This window comes from Heterocephalus glaber, unplaced genomic scaffold (assembly GCF_053883595.1).
Source record: "Heterocephalus glaber isolate CG9 unplaced genomic scaffold, H.glaber_assembly_v1.0 deba00000347, whole genome shotgun sequence".
NCBI lineage: Eukaryota > Metazoa > Chordata > Mammalia > Rodentia > Bathyergidae > Heterocephalus > Heterocephalus glaber.
In genome coordinates, this window is record NW_028258143.1 from 52,433,219 (window position 1) to 52,451,219 (window position 18,001).

General features: G+C 38.3%; 1 protein-coding gene across 13 annotated transcripts in view; it reads left to right on the forward strand.

The window, feature by feature from the left end:
* Nucleotides 1-18,001, forward strand: part of Rapgef4 (Rap guanine nucleotide exchange factor 4) — a 306,593-nt gene that overhangs the window by 125,240 nt on the left and 163,352 nt on the right. The window contains exon 2 of one of the 13 annotated variants that reach the window (XM_087200377.1): nucleotides 3,315-3,366. The exons of 8 other annotated variants lie outside the window; for them this stretch is intronic. In XM_087200377.1, the coding sequence (XP_087056503.1) occupies nucleotides 3,340-3,366 (27 nt within the window). In that variant the 5' untranslated portion in view covers nucleotides 3,315-3,339. Of the gene's footprint in view, nucleotides 1-3,257; nucleotides 3,367-5,473; nucleotides 9,247-18,001 lie in introns of those variants that run through there. 4 more of the 13 variants (XM_087200394.1, XM_087200404.1, XM_013076960.3 and 1 more) reach the window with 4 other exon arrangements.

An 18,001-nucleotide genomic window follows, 5' to 3' on the forward strand; every position in this document is an offset into this window, starting at 1 on the left:
TGCAAACTCGAGGGTGTGTGGAATGAGTCATATTCCTAACACATTAGAGGAGCTTACAGTAATTAGTTGGAAGGTTTGTCGGAATTAGTGAAAAAATGAGATGTTGACAGAAGGTCACAATTTTATTATTCTGAGTGTTCACCAGCCATTAATCGGTGTTAATAAATATCTATAGGAGAGGGCGTTAGACACCTTCATAGACAAATAGGTAAGGATGACATTTTCATATCAGTCATTTTTGGTTTTATGTATGAGTTTGAGCTCATGATCTTTGAGAATGCTACTTTGATTGTTCTTTGGGAGCTTTTTTGCTGTTGGCAGAAAGGAATTAAGGATTTCTTTATGTTTCTGGACAGGTTTTCAAAACAACTTAGAGTCACTTTCTGACTTAGAGATTTTAAGTAATTCTCGAGCATTATCCCTGGTTTATCCCTTTAACTTTAAAAACTGATGCATAGTTTCCCACTGTAACGAACTTAACAGAAAGCATTTAAATGTCCCCAGCTTCCTACTGCCTTTAACCAAAAAATGGGAAAAACATTCTAAGAGCCCTTCATTACTATTAGTTCTGTACTAAAAGCATCTTTGAATGATGTGGCTGGAAGGCATTTCTCAAATGCGGAGCATCTTCTCTAATATACTAAGAGATTATTTGAGAAACTGTATGTGCATCTTATGGGACACTAGTAATGAAGATAATAGGATACTAGAGTCAGTTTTTGGTGTTTTTAACTATAGTTTGGGATTTATGATAAAGACAGGAGATTGCTCCCTTCAGCATCTCATTAAATCTGCATCCCAATGTACTCATTGGTCATGAAACACGGTCTCTGGTCCATAGTAGTAGGGCATGTCCCTTCTTGGTTCCCTGGAAAATGGCCTGTCCTGAGGCTCAAAAGATCAGCTTTGGTCACTTCATAACTCTGTGACCTTGGGCAAGTTGCTTAACTCCTCTGGACTTCAGATGTTTTTACCTGGAAAATGGTTGTCTATTGAAGAGATATTATCTAATATTATTCAAACTAAAATTCTGTGCTTTTGTGGTAATGAATTTTCTCTGATCCACATGGTTTTCTGGGGTCCCCATGCACCCGAAAATGTAGTTAGCCAAATGAATTCCTGGAGTCATGGTGGAGTCAGAAGGCTTCAGTTAAGGCTAAACAGGTAGTCTCTCTGGGAATCAAGGCCCTTGCCTTCTTAGTGCTTTCAGTTCTGATGATCTTGTGAAACTGATAGTAAAATAAACCTTTGACTTGACCTGATCAGTATTTTTACCTCCCCACTTCTTGGAGTAGAGAGGGATTATTATGGTTTATATCTAGATGCCAACAAGAGCCTCATGTGCTCATAGGTGGGGCTTCTGGAAGGTGATTGGATTATAGGGGCTTGTAGTTGACTTGCTGTTAGGAGGTAGGGTTTGGTTGGAAGGGCCAGTTCACTGGGGCATTGCCTGGAAGGGTTTATCTCTTCCTCAGCTCCTCCCTTGGCTCTCTGTACTTCCTGGATGCCATGCTATGAATGGCTATTTTTCTGCTGTGCCCCTGTGCCGTGCTGTCCTGCTTTATAGCCAGGCTTCTATGGACTAAAACATGAACCCAAATAAACCTCTTCCTTAAGTTATGGGTGTTGGATATTGTGTCTCAGTGATGAGGAAAGTGACTAAAACAGATTTTGTTATCAGGAGCGAGGTTGTTGGTGTGCTACCTGATCATGTGGTTTAGAATCCTTTGGAACTGGCATGCAAGAGGAGTTTAGAAAGATTTGGAAATGCTTATTGGAGAAACAGCTCTAGAATGCTATAATCCAAGCTTCATGGGAGATTCTGGTAGGAGCTCAGAAGAACAGAATGCTGACAGTAATGCAGCCAGTGACGACCATTCTCAGGAAGTTTCAGTTGGGAAGAAGGACTACATTAGCAGTTAAACTCAAGACCGTGTGTATGTTATGCTCTGGAGGAAAGTTTGTCTACATTTTGCTCATGGTCTGAGACTTTGCAGGAGGCTGAGATTAAGGGCAGCAGACTAATTTATCTGGCAAAGGAAACTTCAGTGGAGCCCATTGTTAGAGGCTGTGACATAGATACTGTTGGGGACTTTTAGTCAGGTTTATACTCAGAATCGAGCAGATGATACACCTGAATTATATAAAAAATTTAGAGTTTGGCTAGAAAGGAAGCTTTGGTAAAGTTGGAGCCTACAAAGATGAAGCAGTGAAGAATTTGGCTAATGAAAAGATTAGCATTAAAAAGTAGCCAAGTACTTTGGAACAATACAAAGGAAGCCTTGAAGGAGTGAAAGGAATCTGAAAGTCCTCACCCATTGCAGATCAAGCATGGAAAAGTGGATACTTTCCTTTGAGAAGAGCACCCCAAGGCACCCTACTCAAAAAGGCTACCTAGGAAATTTGCTTTCTGGGGTTCTTTTCATAGTGCTCAGCCATCCAGACAATCAGAGGCCCCTGCACCCAAGATGCAAAAGGGCATAGCTATGGAGATCCCAAGATGTTGGAGAATCCAGGAACATGGAATGTCTGAGGAAAGCCACAGGCAGTGAGCAGAAAGAAGCCATGAGGGCTACAACCACCTACAATACTGTAGGCACAGTTGTTCAAGCTGTTTGGTGTTCTCATTTGCCATAACTTGCTCCAAGTGCTGCACATGGAACTATAGGTTTTAATGTTTGCCCTCCTGTTTTGGTCTTGCTTTGGCCTCATTCTTTCTTATCCCCCATTCCTCCCTTTTGGAATGGGAATGTTTATCCCATGCTACTGTATGTCAGCAATGTTTAAGTTCTTTTTGATATTTGCAGAGGCCCACAGCTAAGAGTTTGCCTTAAGTCTCAGTGGAAACTTTGGACTTGGGCTTTTCAGCAATGCTGAAACTGGTAGGGCTTTGGCAAGTCTTAGAGGTGAACTAAATGCATTTTGCAAAAAGAGATGCCTATGAATCTTTTGGGCGCCAGGACAGAATATTATTATTTATATCTAGATGTCCCCCAAGAGCCTCATGAACTCATAGGCTGGGGCTTTCAGAAGGTGATTGGATTATGGAAGCTATGGCTGACTTGCTATTAGGAGGTATGGTCTCGTCAGAAGAGGTGGGTCACTGGGGGACTGGCCTGGAAAGGTTTATCTTCCTCTCTACCTCCTCCTTTGACTCTGTTTGCTTCCTGGATGCCATGCCATGAGCAGCTATTTTTCTGCCATGTCTTTATGCCTTGCTGTCCTGCCATGGAGCCAGCTGACTATGGACTGAAATGTGCACCAAAATAAACCTTGCCTTCCTTAAATTGTGGATGTCGGATATTGTGTCTCAGGAAGGAATAAAGTGACAAGCCAAGGATGGAGATGTTGAGAAGAATCTTAAAGGTAAGAGCACCTGGAATATGAACTTGATATCTAAAATAAAACTGTATCTTTGTTTAAAAAGCCCAAAGAAAGAGCTCTATTAATCTTACATGACTCAGGAAAGAAAAAGACGACATTTTGACTATGAAATGTTGATAATATTTTTGCATTGTAAGGAGTGTTTAAATTACAAAGTAACAATATTAATAAATATTATTAAAATGTAAACAATATGCCAAAAATACAAAATAAAAATTCTCTTCCTATCCCCATCCAGAACTATTGACCATTAACACTTTTATTTATATATTTCCAGATATTTTCTATGCATGCATCAATGTAATTATTGTCTTTCTGCCTTAATTGTTGATTTCTACTCTAAATACAATTATGCAAACTGCTTTTTTCAAACTTAAATATCTTTCTTAGGTATTCTGCCATGAGTATTTATAGATCACAGCAAGGTTTATTTTCAGACAACACCTGGATTTGTTTATATAATTATATATTGTGTATATTTATATATTAGGCATACTTATATATTAAAAGATATATAAAAGCAGTAAATTTTTAGACACTGTCAAATTGTGACATTTAATCTTTCTATTTTAGGAATCTCAGTGAAGACTGGTTGTCTACTAGATATCTCAGTGTTAATTGCCGTGAGCTTTTTTGTAACTTGATCCCAGGAATGAAGATAACCTTGTTCTTTAAAGTGGCCTTCTATGAGCCATTTTTTTGGTATCGGGGATTGAACTCAGGTCCTTGCACTTGTGCAGCAGGCTATGAGGCATTTTGATGAATAAATCTATTCTCATTGTCAAGAAGCTCATACATAACCCTTTGCAGGTTGTATATTTAGATGCATTTTTACCTCACTTTTTTTTGGTACTGGGGATCGAACTCTGGTCTTTGCACTTGCGAGGCAGGCATTGGAACCACTGAGCTAAATCCCCTGCCCTTTAGATGCATTTTTAACTTAATGCTTATTAGTGCCTAATGTGTGTCACACATCGTTTTAAATTAAACTCATTTCGTCTTTAAATACTGAAAGAAGTAGGCATTATTTCATGTGAGATACCTTTTGGCTTTTCTATTTAACAATCTTGTCATTGTCAAATAATAGGAGTCTTATTTTGTTTCTAATCTTTATGCCTTTATTTTTCCTGCCTTATAACTCTTGCTAGCATGTCCACCTCAAGGATAAATAGGTGGAAGAAGGAGATATCCTTTCCTTGTTACTGATTTTAGGGGAAAAGCACTCAATATTTTACATTAAGTATGATTTCAACTATAGATTAAGAAAATCCCATATTTTTTACTTGTTGAGAGGGGGTTTTTTCCCATTAAGTAGTAGAGAGTATTACAAAATACTTTTTCTGAATGGATTGCTGAAATTCTGCATGGTTTTTCTCTTTATTCTGGTAATATAATTAATTACATTGATTGGTTTTTAAATGCTAAAATAGTGTTGCATTCTTGAGATAAACTTGTCATGATACAAAAAGAATGATTGTCCTTTTTATATATTGCTAGTTTTAATTTGCTAATATGTATATATTAAGGATATTTATTATATGTTCATCAATATTGACCCGCTATTGTCTTTTCATATAGTATATCAAATTTTGGTATCAGACTTCTGCTGCCTCAAAATGTGTTGGGGAATTTTCCATCCTGTTCTGTTTTCTGAAAAAGTTGTGTAAGATTGGTATTATCTTTTTCCTTAAATGTTTGACAGAATTTACTGTGAAACCATTTCTACTGGAGCTTCCTCTGTGGGGAGGATTTTGGTAGCATAATCAATTTCTTTAATAAATACAGAGCTATTAAAATTTTCAGTTTTAATATGGTGTTGGATGTGGTCAGCTAGCTGAATTCCTTTCAGCTGATTGGCCAGTTTTTTGAACCATATTTTGGAAAGTTGGGATTATTATTTCTTAAAAGTTTTTTTTCTGCCTATTTTCTCACATCTGTCTTTCTGGGATTCTAATTGAAATGTTAGACCTTGTACTGTGCATCTCACCCAACTTTAAGGCTCCATTCATTAAATATTTTTCTCTTTTCTTCAGATTGCATAATTTTTTGTTCTATCTTAAAGTTCATGGGACATTATTATTTCTCCAATCTATTGTTATGTCCATCCAATGAATTTTTTTCAAATATTGTAGTTTCTAGTTCTAGAATTTCCACTTGTCTTTCTATGCTTCCTACTTTTCTGCTGAGATTTCTTTTATGCCTATAAGCATGGTTATAACAGCTGCTTTACATTCCTCGTCTGCCAATCCAATATCTGCATTATCTCAGAGTTGCTCTCAATGGGTTCTTTTTTCTTTTGGTGATGAGTTACACTTTCTTGTTTCTTTGCAGATCTAGTAATTCCAAAATATATCTTGGACATTATGAGTGATACATTATGGAGATTCTGAATTCCATCATGTACCTTTAAAGAATATTGCTTTTCTGTTTTTTCTTGGAGAGAACTCAAATTTCACCTGTCTCTCCTATGACAGAGGCAGAAATTGCTGTGCAGTCCCCTTTCCCTTAGCTGGGCTGCTTGGAGTCTGCTCCACATATATAGTATAATATTATTGGGATCAGTCCGAAATTTGATCAGATATATGTACTGAATTCGAGGCTTTCTCTCTGTGGCTGTCTTCCCTCTGGGATTTCCTCTCATTTTTCAGTTGCTATCATCTCCCTGAACTCTTCTTTGACCTCTCAGCCATAAGAACACAGGCTCTGACTGAGCATGGATACCTGTGGAATTTTCTGGGGCCTGCCCTTAGATGAAAAGCTGTAAAAACTAGGTAATTCATCTAAGAGTCATTCCTCCTTTAGTTTCTACCTGCTCCAGGCCTCATTCCTCCTTTAGTTTCTACCTGCTCTGGGCCACTGTCCAGTACCTTCAGATAGTTTTATTGATGTTGTTGTTGATGATGTTTTTGTTCTTCAGATTGTATTGATGTTATCTATAGGAGGGTTAGTATGATATGAATTGCTTTTAAGACTAGAAGTAGAACTCTATCATTGTATTGTATAGTGAATTTAACACACACACACACACACACACACATGCACACACACACGCTGCACTGAGCTTAAGTACTTTACCCAAGGTTATACAGTGGGCAAGCAGCAGAGCTGTGCTGTGAACATAGCATTTTTGTGCTTGAGTCTTAGGATTTCTTCTTTTGGGAGGCTTTCATAGTGTAAGTTTTCAGGACAATGGAAAGAAATATAAGAAATAATTCTGGGATATGTGGGGACTTCTGATAACAGTTGTTAAGCACTAGACTTGTCCCAAGATCTCATTACTCAGTGGATATTTCAGATGTCTTTAAGTGTTTACATTATTTTAGTCAGATGTTTATATATAAGTTGCATGAAAAGATCATGCTGTTCTTGGTTAAGTACAAAGTAGACCTTTAGTTTTGTGAAATCCCCTATTTTCTTGGACCTGGGTTGATGGATTTCTTGGGTCATTTGAGTTAGAAACTGGTGAAATTTATCATGTAATTCATATAGTGATTAAAATAAAGATAACTTTCAGAGGAAATTAATAGCAGCAGCAGTGTAGTGAATGTACATGAGTTATTTATTGAAGAAATTCAAAACCACAGTTATGGGATATTTGACTTTCAACTGACGTGAGCCATAGACCTTGAAAGTACTGTGTTAGGACCAGCTTGAACAGTTCTTGTTTCAGTTTCTGCTCCTTCTTGATGGCTTTCCCTTTTTTCTCCTCTGACCTAAACAGTCTGAACTAACATTCATCAACTGATTAATTTCATTTTATTCCTCTTCTCCCTTGATTTCATGTATACTTTGACTTTTCAGAGTCTGGCTTGCTCATATTGATTTTGCTATAAGCTAATTTGTAGAATAGTGAAATCTTATCCATGTATGTTACATGGATAAGACTGAAGAAGGTCTGCATATTTGCTTTTGGAATTCTCTCAGCATCCCAGACCAGTGCTCAGATACCATGCTCGAGGGATTGGCTGGTAAAGAGCAGGGGTTCAATACCTGATTGATTGATGGTTCTGAATCCCAGCCAGACAGTTCTGGGAAGGTGGGTTTATCTTCCCAGTGAAATAAAACTGAGTCCTCGAAGGCCATTATAAAGATTTTGGCTTTCATCCTAAGAGTAATGGGAAGCTGTATGGAGTTTTAAGCAGTCAAGTGACAAGCTCAGGTTTAAAATTTTTAAATAATTTTTTTGTTGTTTGTGAATAGTTCAGTCAAACCAAGTTCTAGTGTAAAATATATGAAGTATATATTTTTGAAGTTTAATGCCAGAATACAATCTAGAAGAACTGATACCTGTAGTCTTCAAATAGCCCTCACGCGTTATATTTCTCCTAACTGAAATTTTGAGAACAATTGAGAAGTAGAAAGTTGTTTTTTTTTTGGTACTGGGGATCAAACTTGGGACCTTGAGCTTGTGAGGCAGGCGCCGGAACCACTGAGCTAAATCCCCGGCCCAAGAAGTAGAAAGTTTGAGACTGACTTTGTATGTGTATGTGGTTTGAAATGCACTTTTTTGAAATTTGAGTATTTTGCATTTATGATAAGAGATATTTTATTTTTATAGCAAAAAATTGCAGCTGTGAATGTCAAGAATTAGGGAATTGAATATTCTAAAGCTATTAAAATGGCAAGGCTGTATTTCATGCCTATAGAGAAATGAGCATGTTACAGTTTATTAAAAAGCAAAATTAAAAATGCAGTAACATGTTTAAAACTGAGAAAACAATCGTGTTTTCTTTTACCAAAAACACACAAAAATAGGGGAAATTTTATACTTTAAACTACCAAATTCTGTTCTTAAAATGATGACAAGCCTAATATTCTTTCAATAACCATTGTAAATCTTAAAGCATTGAGATGCTGCTAAAAAATGAAAATTTTTTAAGAGATGAAAAACTTCCATAGAAAAATATATTCTGGTTATGTTTGCCCTTCCCAAATATTTGTGGAAACAAAGAAAATTATGAAAGTATCTTGAAGAGAGGAATTGACAGCTTATGAATTCAACACAGCCTTCAGCTCTCAGTCAGCTGCTGTTTGTTGACAGCAGGTTACAACAAGGTTAATAATGATCTATTTGATGAATTTCCCTAAATTTTCAGGGGCTTTTATGTTTCGTATATGCAACTTGCAATATCATAACACTCAAATTTCTCATTAAAATAAACATTTAAGCATGTACCTGTAAACTAAAGATTGGTGGGAAAAGGAAGCAATTTCTGGGAAAAATAGGAAAAAAAATTTAAAAAGAATCACTAAAGGTGAACTGCACCCAGGGCAGTGAGTGGAGTATCAAGTTGCTCTGTTTCTGTGAATAGTGTCAGTTCTTATTTTTGAGCTGAAACACTGGTGGATGACAGCTCTCTCTACTATTTCCTGAGGCTATCTACTGTTTTAGAGCATAAATCCTAAATATACCTTTGAACTAAGACCATCTCCCTGGACCTGCGCCTTTCCCACTCTGACTTCCAGTCTCAATGGGATATTGAAGGGGAGGCTCGATAGGATAAACAGTGGAATCCTTGTCCGGGAATGACTGCCTGGCAATTGTTCCATGGAAAACAGGGAGGGGTGGGGGACAACAACCCTGCTCTGTTCACTGGCTCTTTAATTTAGATTACCAATGATAAAGCCGGGGCTACGGCTAAAGAAAGGTAGGATGCATACGCAGAAACATTAGTGCTAATATGCTGCAGAAAGACAAGATAAATCAGTCCAGCTCTCATACATCACTAAGGGAGAAGCTGATTGCAACTTGACCATGTGCCTGAGTAGTCCCATCAGTGAGAAGAGCAGAACATGGATTAAAAAAAACTAGAATGTACCCTTAGGGCTACTGCCGTGTTGGACCTGGGAGAAGTGTCTGGTGTAAGTTTCAGCTTGTTTTATCCATGTATTTACCAGTGTGTTCACATCCAGGGAGCTTGTTTCTCTTCTCTGTGTTTTCATGGAAGCCTCAAGCATGTTTATTTACAGTAGTGGACTTCATTTTGTATAAATGTAATAGCAACCTAATAAAGATCTTAACAGAGGACAGGTTAGCCCAGTGTTTATCCAGGAGAGAAATGTGCAAGTGATGGTTGTCATTACTGTCTCTAGGAAGCCTGTGGGTGAGATATGTTGTTTTGTTTTATTGTTTTATGGGGAAGTGGGAGTAAGAGGGAGTAAATTTTAAATTGAAACTCAGTTCTTTTGCTAGTCTTTAAAAAAAAATGTATTTGTAACCCAGTATCTCACTCCTCCTGTGGTCTTTTGTTTTGAAAACTGTTTGAATATGTAAGCCAGACTTCTCAAAACGCATTATATTTTATGACTATGATGTTTGTATTGTTTCATATCTGTTATTAGACAAAATAATCATAAAGGGTGTTTTCTATGGACCTTTTTATATTCCAAAATTAAGTACAGATGGTAATTTCCAGCAGTTTTAAAAATTTGTCAATTATTTAATTTAGCATCACTTAAGCATCTGCACAAGGAGAAAGCTGAGATGGTACAGAAACTGAATGAGCATTGATTGCTAGTCTGAATTGCATCTTTAAAGTTTTTGCCTCAAATCTCTGATTTCACAGTTTATTTTTACCAAATTAGATTATCGTATTTCATTACTGAGACTATGAATGGGTGGAACCCTTTCAGATATCCTACATTTCCCGTTAGAACCAAGCTTACAGTGCCTGCTGATTGTTAACTCTGAGGGAAATTCTCATGCCGGCTCACCAAGAAGATTGCTTAAATAATGCATGGGCAGGAGTGAGGCAAGATGGAATTTATGGCCCAGACGCTGAGATCAGGCTTTTGTTCCAAGGAGAAACTATTTAAGTGTGAGCATATAACATACACTGAGGCTCCCAGGGACTAGTGTAACTGAATGAAATTATTGGCCACATGATGCTGTCCACATGTTATTTCAAAACAAGCCTTATAACACCCCAGTGAGCCTATCGTGTTGTTGGAGGGAGGGGGGAAGGGGAAGTTGGAAGTGCCGATTGGAAACAGAAGCCCCTGAATGAAAATTCCATGGGACAGACAGAGAAGTGGATGTTATACAGGGAGAGGGTGAATGTTATGCAGAGAAATGAATGCCATCCTAGAGAGACTGAATGTTTGACTGATGAATGGCAATGTGGCAGTCTTGTTAGGAAAGAATAAACCTTGACCAAACTGCAGCATCCTATACACTATGTCTTCCATCTTGTCCTAATTAGAGGAATATGTCTGCTGAATCCTAATCTCTTTAATTGTTGATAGAGCAGGCATATGATTTGCTATAAATACACATGAGCATTCATTTCTGAAATAATGGCTGTTGCCAAATATATTAGACCGACAGGAGTGCCGGACTAGGGAAGCTGTGCTGAATAGTTGAGTTTTGGAGGTAATGGACCAGTTGAGAATCATTGCACAGCTGGGCCAGCAGCTGCAGCCAGTGCTCTGTCAAGTTTGGCCTCTAATTTCCTTGAACTTGTCCTTGTTTGCCAAAATGATGAACGTAGCAAGAACTTACTTTAAATGAGTCCGCTGCAAGTGAAAAAGACCCCTTCCAAGGAGTCTTTGTCAAAGTGTGTAGTCAACAGCATCCATAGCCAAATAAGGTATTGATTAGGCAGTGGAAGTTTGGATAATCATAAAAATAAAAACCAAAAGCAATGTGGTAGAATGAGGTAAGCTGGCAGGAGATCAGAATGCATTAAAAGACAACATTGGGTCATCACTAACCTAACTAAAGAACGTATGGAAAAATCCCACAATAATATCCAGCAGCAATTATCCTGTACTTAGGAAAAAAATAAATAGTCCTGCAAGCTGGAAGGCAGCCCAGTTATCGCCACACTTTTTTTTTTCAAATCTTTGTTATGTGAATGCTTTATTTTCCTGTTAGTGTACAGATCACCCTCCCTCTTCAGATTTGAAGCCTAGGGACTGGAACACTTGCAAGTTAAGGGATTTGCAACAAAATGCTTAACCTGCAGCAGAGCCAGTTTCCTCACTTGTGAAATGAAGAAAGTAACACTCATCTTGGAGGCTTGTGAGAGTCAGAAGAGATGTGGCTGGGTGCATCCCAGCCCCCCAGGATGTGAGCAGCACAATTCACCATATGGATAGAGCACACAGTGGATCATGGGGCACGGAAGGGGGAGAGAATGAGTTGGTAGGGGGGACTAGAAAGCTGGCCTGGAGGGTGTGGCAGTATCTTTGCTAAGAAGTGAGCTGAGATAGGACAGTACTGGTGGGAATGAGGAGTTGAAGGGTGTATCTGAACTTCCAGGGGGAAGATCACAGAAGGGGATCACAGGTGAACTAAAGTAGGATAGAGAGGAAGGATTAGTGTAAAGAAGAGTCATGATGCATAGGAAAAGATTATGGGTTTATGGTAATTGCAACCTATAATTTATATATACATATATATGTATGTGTTCTAAAAAAATCAAAAAGCTAAGCCAGTACAGTCTTTCAGGGATGTATAAACCAACAAAACATAAGAAGAGAGAAGAAATTGGAGTCCTGTAGTTAACATGTAAAGGGAAAGGGAAACAAATCAATAATAAACCAATAATATAGGACTATTGCTGATAATAGAGTGACAATTCAAAGGAATTGCTTAAAATGGCAAATCTGTTTGGAGTTTTTCCTAGACAAGACCTTCAATCATCAAATAATAAGGCTCTTTTGAAATCTTGGAACTTATTTAAGTTTTCCTGAGTTAAAAAACGCTGCTGAAAGGATACAAATAGTGTCAGAGTTGGAAAGAAAAGAACCGAAGAATGGAAATTCTCAAAATAGCTTGGTTTTAGAGAGAAAATGGGAGCCAAAAGATGGCTGGTCGACCCTTCAGAAAACTGACCGTTCATTATGGTTTGTCAGAAGGGTTAGCAACTGTTATTCCCTAAATAGCTTATTGTGATTTTTTTTTAAGGAAATTCAAACAGGAATCAAAATTATACCAAACCCCCAACTAGCAAATAGGTTGTGGTTCAACAAGTCCATTTGTGAGCCCTTTATGGGAAAAAGTATTGTCACCATCTTTAGTCTACTTTGCAAAAGGCTACCCAAACCATCCTAAGGCAGAAGTAGTATACAATAAAAAATTAATAGTAAAAATACTTTTAATGTTAGTAATTAAAATATAAATGATAGCCATCAGGACAGAAAAATTTTTTGAATGCTAGTGGTTGGGGAAGTGCAAGTTAATTACAAGATGATCTGGTCTGCATCTATTTTTAAAATTTGTAACCGCCTTCTCTGATATTAACAGACCTTGCCTTCTTTAATTTTGAAATGTAAGAATTTCTTTGCCCTTATTTCAGGTATGCCGTGGATTCTACCTTTATCAATATCTGCCGTGATTAGGTTTGTTTTCACAAATTTAAGAAGGAAAGAGTGACGTTGAGAGTAAAAAGAGGGTAGAGAAAGAGAGAGAGAAGTATCTCAGGAAGCTGGGGCAATAGTTGAAAGAGAAGAGAAATGTCAGATTAAAAGAGTGAGTGAGAAAGAGATTACACGAAGGGAAATTAAGGGAGCTCTGAACATTAAAAAGAGGAATCCTGAGGGATATAGGGAAAAACTATCAGGCCCATGGGCTCCGGGATCAGCCACCAGTGGGTGCTTATGATTCAAAGACATTGTTCCCTTGAGTCTGTGGTGCCACTTGTGTGGCTGAGTACATCTGTGGCATCTCCTAGGACCATTAGTCCCTCTGCCTAGGTTTCCCTTGTCTTCCTTACCTGTCCAATTTTGATATGATAGCCTTTCATTTCAGCCACTCTTTGTCAGTATTATCACTTTCATTCATTCATTCAATAAAGATTTACCAAATGATTCCTACATGTCAAGCGTGTAGTATTGGACACTTAGAAATGAACAAAACAGACTTGTTCCTGCCCTTGGCACTTACTAGCTCAGATACTAACCCTTAAACAATATAGTTGTGTGCTTTCTCTTGCTTCCAACCAGACTGCTAAGTACCACTAGGAAAAATCACATCACTGTCCAGATTGATGCTGTGATATACTTATGGCTTCCAACCTCAGTGGAGCCCTCAGTATAATTTAGCCATCCTTGCACATTTCCCTAGTAACCTCCTCTCATTCTCCCCAACATTTATTTAAAGGCTTTCCTTCTTGCCTCAGATCCTTGAGCAAACCACTTCTTCCTTCATTTCTTACCGTGCCAAGATGTCAAGGTCCTACCACAAATTTGCTCCCTGCATAACCTGAATAAAACCAAATGCCTGAGGACAGTTCAGCAGAGTGAGACTCAATTCTGACTCCAGGAAGCCTTGGAAGGCAGTTGAGGTCTTTTGTGAAAGTTTCTTGAGTTACTCAAGACCACGATTTTCAAAAATTATCTTTGTACATCATTCTCCCCAAAATCTAGTTCTTCCTGGCAGATATCATTTTATTCTCGCCCTCTGTCCACCTCTCTTGCTACCCCATTAATTCATCTCATCTTGTAACTCTCCGTGCTTTCTGGTTAGAATGAACTAGCCTGTCTTGGTGCCAGCCATTGTCCTTCAACCCTCACCTCCTTCTGCGCAAATCAGAGAAGGCCAAGCAAGCAGATAATTCCCTTTCCAAGTGAAAGGAGAGTAGCAAAATATATGTGAAATAAAATGAGTCTATTTGTACTCATTCATTTTCCCCTCAGGTTAAAGCAGAAGTTTTCCCCCTTAGGCTCCTTCACCTGTGTCTGGCCTCCATTTACCCACATAGTCTTCCAGTGCTTGCCTCATGAACAACTCCATTTCCCATACTCTCACTTCCTTTTTATCTCTGGTGGCCCCTTCTCATCAGAGTGTATGTGAGCACTAGCTGCTTCACTATTAACCAGCCTTCATCCTTCTCACATACTCTTTTCATCTTCTCCATCTTTATTACCCCCTTTATAGTCTGACTTCTTAAAGGAATCATCTGCATTCTTGTGTCCATTTTGTCCCTCCCAGATGCTCTTCCGCTCACCATGATTTAAATTCTACCTCAGCCATTCCATGGACACTCATGAGCTAGAGTGGTCCACTGCCTCCTGGTACTGAATGTGAGAGAGTCAGTCCTTAGTTTCTGTGGAACATTTGACATTATAGATCACTCGCCCCCCCACCCTTGAAATTCCATTTTCCTATAGCTTCTTGTGCTCTCTTATGTCTTGGTCTCCTTGAGTTTATCTTTCTTTATTTGCTATTAAAATATAGATGATGTCAGAGGCACTATTCTTTGCTGACTTTGGTTTCCCATCCTTTCCTGTGGCTTGTTAATATGTGCATGCTATTGATTCCCATGGTTGACTTGCCCCGGCCTCATTTTGGAAGCAAGGTACAGATCTCTTCTGCTCTGAGATCCCCACCAAATCTAACTTGGATTTTAACCCCAGAATAGGGCAGTCTGAAGGTGGACCTCTTTCTCTATTCTTTTCTGTTTTCTTTATTTTTAGAGCATAAGCTTCACAAAATTTGTTCCTCTTTCATTAAAATTGAGTTTAATTTCAAAGTTTAATTACATTTAATTCCAAATTTTCTATCTTAAAATTGGATATTAAGAATAAAAGAATGTTTGACTTTTTGTACTTTGGATTTTTTAAATTCTATGTGGACACTTAATCTAAAAAAGCTAGCTTTGTTTCCTGTAGGTCTTTTATTGTCTTTTGGGTAACTGAGTGATCCCTCAGGGGTAATGAGATCTAGCCTTTTTTATTTAACCTGTACTGGAAAGGAAAAGGGAAATGAGTCAGTTTTACTTGTGGTCAGGGGACTCATCCAAGAGACTCTTGACCCTGACCATGAAGGTCCAAGAAAACACCCTTTGCTTATCTCAGCAGACCTCTTATAATCTGAAATGTACCTCTAGCACTTCAAAACTGGAAGTGACTGGAAGATTCTGATTTTTTTCAGCCCTTGATGAGTAAAATTGATTGATGGTTGAGGGCATGGCTATTTATTGAGTCTTTATAATTAAACTGTCATGAAAGAGAGAGAGCCAAGTCTATTGGCCTTGTCCAGTTCCATTCTGATCAAATACACACAGACTCACTTTCATCTGCGCCAATCTGTATGGGTAAAAAGGGTAATGTTTAAGAAACTGTTCTGAACTTTTGGGTTCTAACTACATTTTGGAAAGGTTTTATGTGAGATGGACGAAGTCTAATGAGTTGAGTCAGAAAAACAAAGTTATACATTGCTTATTTGGTGTCTTTTAAAAAGCATTTTTCTTGAAGGTAGAATATATTTGAACTTTCAAGTGATAAAGAAGATCATATGTAATAAAATCAAGTCATGCCATAGCTAAATTAATCCGAGTTTTAACTGTTAATCAGTGACAGAAAAGCTGGAGAATATGTGACAGGCTTTGGTTGTTGGACTCTCACCATTGAGGCATGTAATTGTATCTTGAACAGATTGGAATCACATGAACAGACTATTGGACCAACTAACAAAACAGGCATCTTAGTAATCAATCTCTGAAATAATAAAAGCATGAATTAAATGGCTTTTGATCAATATTATTCACACAGCTCATATCCTTAATGATGATGCTTAACTGAAAGAAAAAACCTTTACCTCAGGGTTGATTTGCAATCCACAGAAAACTCTAAATTTGTTTTGACGTCCTGGTGCTTCTGGAAGATACAAGTCCTGTATTTCATTCTGTAGAACTAAAGTGGACTGAAAAATAACATGACCTTACAGAGCACAGCCCGTCTGTACCTCTCTACTTTTTCATTATAACTAACTTTCTTTCCTTCTTCTTCTTCTTTTTATGCTGGATATTGAACCCAGGGTCTCATGCATGCTAAGTGCACACTGTACCACTAGCTACACCCCCAGCCCCATACTAAGTTGTAATAAGAGAAAGCATAATGGGATAGGAGAGAAGAGGGAAAGCACCTCTGATGTGGAGCCATGTGTATTCTCTCCTGTTACTTGTGCCTGTGCCCTCTTTAAGGGTTTGCCTCTTGCAGAGAGATCTAAACAATGGAGACAGCTATCTGCTCTATACTTTGAAACTGACTGTTAATTCAAAGGTCAGAATTACAGTTCTACTTTCATCTTCATTGAGTGAGATTCTATAGTTTTTCCTCTTCTAAAAGGAAAATATAGGGAACGGTTTGAAATTTAGTTCTGACCTGCAGTGGTGGAATAAATGTTAAGTTTCTGTGAAGGCACATTTGGAGCACTGCAGAAGGTAAGATCTTTCCAGAGTGCAAGTGTCAAGGCCAGTCCATCAGTAGCCTTGACCCTCCCTGCAGTGGACTGACAAGTGGAGTTACAAAGAGAGATACCTCATCTCCACCACTTATTGTTTCCCACAAAATTTAGCTAGATTGCAAAATGAGTCCTATGGTAGTCAGCTCTTTCGAGGGCTTCTAATGAGGATGGGCAGTTCTTCCAGAGACCTGAACAGTGACATGATCATTCCCTTCTGTCACTTTGCTGTTAGAACTAACTGTGATCCTTCATAGCAGTTTCTGATGTTTGTTCAGAACTTGGTGGTGGATGCCTGGATAATCATTTTGCCAAGTCCATACGACACTTGAGGGCTCATCCTAAGTTTTAATAACACAGAGGCTACATTATCCTTCCCCTAATCAACCATAGTTTATAAAACTAAGATCATTAATTTTATTTTGCCTTTTGTGAGGCATAAGAAACACATACAACATCCCCAGCTCAGAGCATTACCCAACTAATTTCTTTTTCAGATGCAAGGTAAGGTTCAGAGTCTTTGTCCCTGGAGATTCTCCTCAGACTTGGAGGGATTGGCTTCAGTTTCCCTATATCTGTGCAAGTTTGTCATGTACTTGTTTCCATTCACTCATTGGCTCTGGCTGTGTGCCAGGTGTTTATCTAGCCACAAATAATAGGACAGTGAGCAAGGCAGCCCTATCAGGATGGTAAAAGTGTAGGCCCGATAAAGCCTTTCTAAAAGGCATTTTACTTAACTCAGGAGCTTGACACCATCAATTTATGTTTCCATACCTTTTGTGGAAAAGGAAATGTTTCCTTGTATGAGTCATGTACCATAGAGGGAATAGGAGGTTTTAGGTCTTTTGTTTATAAAATTTCAAAAATGCCTTCTCAACCTAAGGTTACCCCCAGACATTTTAATGACACACTTGGTCTCAGCCTTGTTACTCCTTGTTGAACATGTGATGACCCTAGAAAGGGCTTGACGAAAAGTAGTCCGTGTGAAGAGGAACAGCTCTTCAGACAGTTTTTATTAAAAGTGAAAGTGCCTCATTCTGGCCCAACTAATGTTGTGACTCCCGCGTTACTACAGGTGGTTGGAAGGCTTGACTTCCTGCTGAAGATTTGCCAGCAGCTAGAAAGGAACACTGGGAATGACACCCAGGGAAGAGCCTGGCTTCTCATAGGTGCTTAGTGTTTGTGGTTTCAGAATGTGGAACGAACCAGAATCTTCATCAGAAGCCAAAGGTTTCACTGAAGAGCAAAATCAAATTTCCCCTCACTCTAATTGAACCCCTAGAATGATTCATTTCCTTATCTACAAAATATGAATACTAATCCTTACCTCATAGGGTGATTAGGGGTGTTAGTGAGGTAAGACAGGAAAGTTCTTCCTAAACAATCAATTTTTATTAAAATAGAGAATATCATTAACCACACACACTC